Genomic DNA, 8,509 nt, shown 5'->3' with positions numbered 1-8,509 from the left:
CGGTAAGTGGCGATAATGAACTCGAACCCTTGTTAGCAATCTCCCGTTCAACTCAAACGAGACGAAGAAGAAAAAGGCGAGCTAACTTTGCTAGCTAGCTATCCTCCGCCGACTGACCTCCGCCCGCCGCTCCCGCAACATGGCTTGTGTTCGATCCCTCGGCGTTCTCTCCAAGTTGACACTCAGGAGATACGGTGCAGCGCCAGGTGAAACACAGCGAGAAAATGTTTTTCATATATCTTTTGGAATAAGTTATGTTAAGCTGACTGTCTTGAGTTTGACTGGAAAGCGCCAACTAGTTGTATGGAAGGCGGGCTCATGTACTGTATTAAATAAGGTTGCGAACACTTCACTCCATGTACCAGTCGCATTTTACCCCCGTTTAACGGGCACTTCTTTTCAAAGTGTGACTCGTGAATGTGGAATAATGCTAATGATCATCGACTATTATACAGCGGCAATAAAAGACGATGTTCAAAACCGGTCATTCTCCTGTCGATAAAAAAAAGGTTGTCAATTTGCTCAGATTTTGGATCGTGTTAGTCTTGTCAATTTGCCATTGTAGTGGTTCCGTTTAGACGTCTGACGTCTCCAATGTGGGTGAAGGGTCATTCATAACTCCGGGTTGAAGTGGGAGCCACTTGAGGTCACTCAAGTGCTCTGAGGTCCATATGACTAAATACAATACTGTATATGAAACATTTGTGTCATTCCCCAATGCAAATGTTGCCAAACTATGACTGTTGGTATGTTTTTTTAATGACATTTCTCTGACCTGTCGCTGTGCCATGACTCTTGTATTTTGTATCTTGTATCTATTTATATTTTTGCTACACAGGAACTACCTTTCGAACCTTCTCAGTGGCCACATCGATGTTAGGTAAACTTTAAATTCTCTTAACCTGTCCTATCATGCAATACAGTTTTTTTTCCCTGTGCGACATGAAAGTTTTGATGTAAAGTGATCACTAGGTTTTCATGGAACCAAGCTCTGCACTAAACGCAAAAAAATATTTAATATAGAAAATAATGGTCCCGCAACATTTATTTATTCTTCATACTTGAAGAATAAATACAAACATCATACAAACATCAAAATCATCACAATCAGTAACTTTTTCACTATTCCCAGCAGGGCTCAATCGCCAACTTCCTACTTGTAGTGACGATTGACTGTATCATTGTCTCACGGCACATTATCTCCCTCTCTCCTAAGCCCGAACACATGTCAGTTATGAAGTCAAGAACGACGTTGCTGTGGTTCGAATCAACGACCCCAATTCCAAGGTAAAGCACAACAGATTTTCACGCGGTGTCTAAAGGCAGTGAGGAATGAAAATGGAAGCTTTCTCGTGAGTTCTACGAAGGCTTTCTGGTGCATCCTGGAAACGTTTTCTTTTTTCGGCTGGGGTGGGGGGGGCGAATCCCCCGGCTTTCCTATGCATACGGGATAATTATTTATGTCTTTATATCTTTATAATGAATCCCGTCCCCCGCCCCCTATTGTAAATCGTCTACATATTTCTTTGATTTTGTTTTGTTTAAAAAAGAAAAAAAAAGAACGGTTTGTAATCCTCCTTCCATCCAGGTCAATACACTGTCGGTCCAAATGGAAAAGGAGCTGACGGAAGTCATGAACGAGGTGTGGGCAGACAACGCCGTTCAGAGCGCCGTCCTCATCTCCTCCAAGCCGGGATGTTTCATTGCGGGAGCCGATATCGAGTAAGAGGGCTCCCCCGGTCAGAGCGGAACGTCCAAAGTCCAGCACATTCCGAACTGTTTTACCGTATTTTCACGACTATTCGACACACTGTACTAATGGGCGCAGTTTTACAGTGGTAAAACATAGGCTTAAACATACGGCATGCATGCATGCTAACACGTTCGCTAACACGTTAGCTTGAAGCATACACCGAAGCTCAAAGCTAAAACACGTTTTTAAAAAGGCAACGAAAGCAGAACTGAGTTCGGGTGTATTTTATTTACAAGGTACTCACGTTTTTTTGCTCAATCGTCACTCAGAAAGCCATCGCAGTCGTCATCTTCTGTGTCCGAATTGAACAATTGTGCAAGTATCGGTAATCCATCCAAACCGCCGGGTTCCCTCTCGTTGCGTGCGTGTCGTCACTCACATTTTCTCTCTCTCCATATATTTACATATAAGTGCACGGACGCGCTTCACTGATTGGTCGACCTCACTTCCGCCTTTTCTCTATATAAACAGCGTGTCGGGTCTCAGCCAGATTTTGGAACTCGGCTCATATAAAAGACGCTCCGCATTATACGGCGTCTTGTCCATTTTGGAGAAAATTTTTGACTTTTAATGGCGCCTTATAGTCGTGAAAATACGGTACTTGAATCGTCCCATCTCCCCTCAATCAATCAACCACGTTTGGGCCACAGCATGATCCAGGGCTGCAGCAACGTTGAGGAGGTCACAGCACTCTCGCAGAAAGGCCAGAAAATGTTGGAGAAGATCGAAAAGTCCCCAAAGCCCATCGTGGCTGCCATCAATGGCTCGTGCTTGGGAGGAGGCTTAGAGGTCAGCCGAGCATCTCGCTGTCATACTCAATCATTTGATTTGTGTTTTTTTTACAGTATCACCTGGTTTACCCGTCTTGTGTACTCTTCTTGTCGATCCAGTTTGCCATCGCGTGCCAGTACAGGATCGCGACAAAAAGCAAGAAAACAGTGCTGGGTACGCCGGAAGTCATGCTGGGTCTTTTGCCGGGAGCCGGTGGCACGCAGAGACTCCCTAAGATGGTGGGGGGGTTTTTTTCAGCAAATGGCTTTCATCGGGTTCCATGGAAAATACAATTTTCTTTAGGAAAAAATGAACTCGTTGTTTGCGTTTACTTCTTCTAGCTGGGTCTGCCCAACGCCTTTGACATGATGCTGACAGGGCGAAACATCAGAGCAGACAAAGCCAAGAAGATGGGCCTCGTCGACCAGCTTGTAGACCCCCTTGGTAACTTAAATGATTTAAACTCATGTCGGTAGGCTACCAGTTAGCGGTTAAGACCGAGCCGCAGGCATGGGCACTCCCAGACCCCCCCGTGAGCGCTGAGTTTATGGCCCTTTGTCACTCGGAGTGAATCCAAGCCATTTGCTCTTTTGACTTGAAGTGTATTTGACTCGGCAACTTCTGACGATAGCTCGTGTAGCATCATTGGTGTTATTTTGGGCTTGTTTGCGGGAAAGTCGCGTCACTCAAGACGGCAGTAAAATTACATCGACGCCTCTGACTTGATATTTACCCGTCTTTTAATTATGAAGCGTCTTTTTAATGGCAATGAATTAACTTTGTGAATGATTTAAAAATGACTGCATCAATGAACGAAACCATACAACCATATTTATATTGGGTGAACATATTTGTCTACGAGCGGCCCGGTAGTCCAGTGGTTAGCACGTGGGCTTCACAGTGCAGAGGTACCGGGTTGGATTCCAGCTCCGGCCTCCCTGTGTGGAGTTTGCATGTTCTCCCCGGGCCTGCGTGGGTTTTCTCCGGGTGCTCCGGTTTCCTCCCACATTCCAAAAACATGTGTGGCAGGCTGATTGAACACTTTAATTTGTCCCTAGGTGTGAGTGTGAGCGTGAATGGTTGTTCGTCTCTGTGTGCCCTGCGATTGGCTGGCAACCGATTCAGGGTGTCCCCCGCCTACTGCCCGGAGACAGCTGGGATCGGCTCCAGCACCCCCCGCGACCCTAGTGAGGATCACGCGGCTCGGAAGAAGAGTATGAAAAAAAAATTAATTCATGTTTTATTTATAAAATTTATTAATGTTAATCGCATGATTAACTCAGTTAATCATGCGATTAACTAGGATTCAAAATCTTAATCGACTGACAGCCATGCAGTATTTTCCCTTGTACGCATATATGCGTAGGACGTGGGCATTAAATTAGTTGTGAGTTGCCCGAACAAAAAAATAATGACATTTGAACAGGCCCGGGTCTGAAGAGCCCCGAGGAGAGGACCATCGACTACCTGGAGGAGGTTGCCGTGGAATGTGCGAGAGGCATCGCGGGCAAGAAGATTCCTCTGCGCAAGGAGAAGGGCACCATGCAGAGTAGGTCGAAGCCATCCGTCCGCGACGGACACTTGACTGGGTTTTGACGGGTCTCCTTTGCAGAGATCCAAGACTACGTGATGAGCTTTGAGATGGTGCGCAACCAGATTTACAAGACGGTCCACGGGAAAGTCATGAAGCAGAGCAAGGGGCTTTATCCGGCACCCCTCAAGATCATTGAAGTAAGTCCTTGTCTTCGTCGTGACCTTTGACCTGAACTTCAATTTGACTCTTTTGTTTTGTGACTTTCAGTGTGTGAAGACCGGCGTGGAGCAAGGTCCCGTTGCTGGATACCTGGCAGAGTCTCAGGTAAGATCCGCCTTTTGACAAGCAGTGCAGTCGACCTCCACCAAGGCCAAATTGGCCGTAATTGAAATAGTCTTTGTCTTTTTGAACAAAAAGAGACGACGACAACAAAAGCGTAATGTCCTTGGCGGAAGTCGCGCAGTACTCGCGATCATAACGGCTCCACGTTGACTGTCCCTCCACAGAACTTTGGACACCTGGGCAAAACCGCCGAGTCTGCGGCCCTCATTGGACTCTATCACGGTCAGGTGGCGTGCAAGAAGAACCGCTTTGGGAGCCCTGCAAAGGAAGTCAAGTAGGTCACTCGGCAGCCATCTTTGTTGTCTTCGATCCCAAGTTAGAACTGGATGGTTTCTCTGCTTACCAGAACTCTTGGAATTTTGGGCGCTGGCCTGATGGGAGCGGGCATTGCCCAGGTGACGGTGGACAAAGGCGTGCACACCATCCTGAAGGACACCACCGAGGCCGGGCTGGCTCGCGGTGAGCAGCAGGTGTACAAGGGGTGCGTTTGTTGTTGTTTTTTTTTAAAGCAGTTCTCGTTTCAAGATGAGATGGTTGGCTTTATTTTTTTTTTGGTTTGTCATTGCTCAATCCATTTGAATCATCAGGCTGAACGACAAGACCAAGAAGAGGAGCATCACGTCCTTCGAGAGGGACTCCATTTTGTCCAACCTGACCGGCACGCTGGACTACAGCGGCTTCAAGAAGGCCGACATGGTGATCGAGGCCGTGTTTGAAGACCTCAAGGTCAAACACGCCGTCCTCAAGGAGGTCGAAGCGGTGAGTACATGCTTTTTAAGAAATTGGGGGGGGGGGCATTTTTAACGAGCTGAGACGTCTGCTCGCAAGGCTCGGTAAGTGCTGCCGTTTTGGCTCGCAAACGAGTTGTATTTGAACTTCCCCGCTCAAGGTGATTCCTCCTCACTGCATCTTTGCCACCAACACATCAGCTCTTCCCATCAAGGACATCGCCGCTGCTAGCAAGAGGCCAGACAAGGTTTGGTCTACTTGTTCCTCTCTTTTTTATTTTTATTTTTTATTTTGGAACAAGGAAAAAAAAAAGAAAACTTCTCTTGCTCATTGCTACCCCTCAGGTCATCGGCATGCACTACTTTTCCCCAGTGGACAAGATGCAGCTCCTTGAGATCATCACCACCGAGAAGACCTCCAAGGACACCACAGCGTCGGCGGTGGCCGTGGGGCTCAAGCAGGGCAAAGTCATCATCGTGGTCGGGGTGAGACTTTGGCTTAATTCAGCAGCAGCAGCAGCATCATTAACTCATTCACTCCCAAAGACGTTTTTAAACGTCTTTTCAGGCTTGGTCCAGAATTGGCTGCTACTGAATGAGTTAAAAAAAAAACACACACACACACACACACACACAAAAAAACACGAATGCACAGTCATTCTATACTGTATGTGTGCAGGATGGGCCCGGATTCTACACCACTCGCTGTTTAGCGCCCATGTTGGCTGAAGCTGTGCGAGTTTTTCAGGTTTGTTGTGTTCAAGTATCAAGTCTTGCTCAAGGGCTGTCATGATTTTTTTTTTTTTTTATGTTTGTTTAAATCCTTTTGAATATATTCTGCTAACGGCGCACAAATCTGCCAATAATTGAGGATCATTATAGCTACGAGCTCTAAAAGCTTCCCTGTGGCAGCTATAATGAGCCCCCCCCCCCCCCCAAAAAAAAAGCTGCAACTAACCGGGACAGACTGGATATTAAGTACACTTTTTTTATTGTTAAAAAAAAAATCTAGCTTTATTTCTTGTAGGATTGCAACTTTTTTTCTTTCAAAGTATAACATTTTTAAATTAAAAAAAATATTTTTTAAATGTTTATTTTATTTTTTAATTTTTGCCAACTCGTAATCTATGATACTGCTTATCTCCATGAGGATTGACTTCTTTTCTCAAATAAATGATTTAAGCGTATTGAAAAGAAATTCGGCGTGCCATCATTGCAGGAAGGGGCGGACCCCAAGAAACTGGACGCCCTCACCACCAGCTTCGGATTCCCCGTGGGCGCCGCCACGCTGATCGACGAGGTGGGCATCGACGTGGCCGCCCACGTGGCCGAGGACCTGGGCAAGGCTTTTGGCTCGCGTTTCGGCGGCGGCGACGTGCAGGTCCTGAAGACACTGGTGGACATGGGATTCAAGGGTGAGCCGCGATGGAGTCGAGACTTGATTCTTGCAGCATTTCTCATTTCTCCACACTTTCTCAAAAATGTATGACGTTGACCTTTTTTTTTTTCCCCCTCACAAAATTGTACATATATATTTTTCGCAAATATCCAACGTTATTCTAGTATGATTATAAGAGAGTTTTCATTAGATTTAGATTTTTTTAAAAAATAAAATGGCGATTGTACGATTTCTTTTCTTTCCTATAAACTAAGACTTATTCTCAGGATTATTATATTTTCTCAATTTGGCAACTTTAAAAAAATGTCATTTCATCCTCATCAGACTTCTGCCTTTATTTCTCAAATGCAAAACATTTTTCTGAATTTTAAATTTGATATTTTAGAGATTATTTTTATTTCTGGGCGGCCCGGTAGTCCAGTGGTTAGCAGGTCGGCTTCACAGTGCAGAGGTACCGGGTTCGATTCCAACTCCGGCCTCCCTGTGTGGAGTTTGCATGTTCTCCCCGGGCCTGCGTGGGTTTTCTCCGGGTGCTCCGGTTTCCTCCCACATTCCAAAAACATGTGTGGCAGGCTGATTGAACACTCTAAATTGTCCCTAGGTGCGAGTGTGAGTGTGAATGGTTGTTCGTTTCTGTGTGCCCTGCGATTGGCTGGCAACCGATTCGGGGTGTCCCCCGCCTACCGCCCGAAGTCAGCTGGGATCGGCTCCAGCACCCCCCCGCGACCCTAGTGAGGATCAAGCGGCTTGGAAGATGGAAGATTTTTCTTTCTGTCTTTTAGGTCGTAAATCAGGAAAGGGCTGCTACGTGTACCAACCGGGCCTGAAATCCAGAGAAGTCAATCCGGACATCGGGGAAATCCTGGAGAAATACAAAATCGCTCCCAATCCCGCTGTGTGAGTTGACACTCGCCATTTAAATGACTGATCTGCGATTGCATTCTGATAAGCGTCTTTCCTTCAGTTCATCCGACAACGACGTCCAATATCGACTTGTTTCTCGCTTTGTCAACGAGGCGGTGCTGTGTTTACAAGAAGGCATCTTGAACAGTCCTCTGGAGGGAGACATCGGAGCTGTTTTCGGCCTGGGCTTCCCACCTTGCCTTGGAGGTCAGACTTTGGCTTATTATATTGCGACACCATCTTTTAACTGGACATGCTTTAGAAAATGGCACACACATTTCAAGTGCCCATCAAATGTGTAATTGCACAAGAGTACATTCGCGTCTCCATCCGGACTTCCAGGCCCGTTCCGCTTCGTGGATACCTTTGGCGCCGACAAGCTGGTGAAGAAGATGCAGCGGTACGAAGCCGTCTACGGGGATCACTTCACACCGTGCCAGCTCCTCCTAGATCACGCCAGCGACGCCACAAAGAAGTTTCACAAGTGAGCCGCTCGTCGCGTTTGGCTTGGCAGCTCTCAACACGTCTGCAGTCGACTACATCAAAAATGTGCCTCATGACAATTCGATTTTTTTTCCTAGATCAGCACACACAGTTGGTGAGGGTATGATGTTGTATGTGCATTAAAATATTCCAAAAGAATATACTAATTCATGCCGGAATGTCCCAGTATGGTAGTGTTTTTTTTTGTACATTAAAAGATGTTATTGGTGGATCATGCAAATGTAGGGCCTGAAATAAAATTTTGTTTATGAATCAAAGGCTTGGATGTGTTTCATACCTAGCCTCAGTTATGATGGAGCGAAAACAGGACATACTGTAGGTTTGAATGATTCAATAAATCATCAATTTTAACTGTAATCTGCAACTTGGAGAATCTCCAACTCTGCCCTTCGATAAGTAAAATATCGATGAACCCGGATAATGTGTTTTGGGAGGTGAAAAAGGTAGGAAAAAAAATCATTTGTGTTATGGACAATAACTTGCGATTTTCATCTCTATGCGTTTTATTTAGTTGTACATTTTTGAGTCAAGAATTTTAGGGCGTAAACTGGTAAAAATCAAATTACAGGAGTGTT

At 45.8% G+C, this 8,509-nt stretch overlaps 1 protein-coding gene across 1 annotated transcript; it reads left to right on the top strand.

Moving 5' to 3' along the window:
- The first annotated feature begins 44 nt into the window (after positions 1 to 44).
- Positions 45 to 8,191, top strand: hadhab (hydroxyacyl-CoA dehydrogenase trifunctional multienzyme complex subunit alpha b). The gene is made up of 20 exons (XM_052085533.1): positions 45 to 206; positions 839 to 880; positions 1,217 to 1,287; positions 1,589 to 1,722; positions 2,404 to 2,542; positions 2,644 to 2,763; positions 2,866 to 2,968; positions 3,951 to 4,073; positions 4,137 to 4,255; positions 4,326 to 4,382; positions 4,565 to 4,674; positions 4,747 to 4,881; positions 4,988 to 5,159; positions 5,290 to 5,376; positions 5,474 to 5,614; positions 5,808 to 5,876; positions 6,348 to 6,543; positions 7,310 to 7,424; positions 7,492 to 7,637; positions 7,773 to 8,191. The coding sequence occupies exons 1-20, from the start codon at positions 140 to 142 to the stop codon at positions 7,916 to 7,918; spliced, it is 2,292 nt and encodes a 763-aa protein (XP_051941493.1). The 5' UTR covers positions 45 to 139; the 3' UTR covers positions 7,919 to 8,191.
- The last annotated feature ends 318 nt before the right edge of the window (positions 8,192 to 8,509 follow it).

Source organism: Hippocampus zosterae, chromosome 14, assembly GCF_025434085.1.
Source record: "Hippocampus zosterae strain Florida chromosome 14, ASM2543408v3, whole genome shotgun sequence".
Classification (NCBI taxonomy): Eukaryota; Metazoa; Chordata; class Actinopteri; order Syngnathiformes; family Syngnathidae; genus Hippocampus; species Hippocampus zosterae.
Note: the sequence above shows the minus strand (reverse complement) of the source record. Positions and strands in the feature narration are given on the sequence as shown.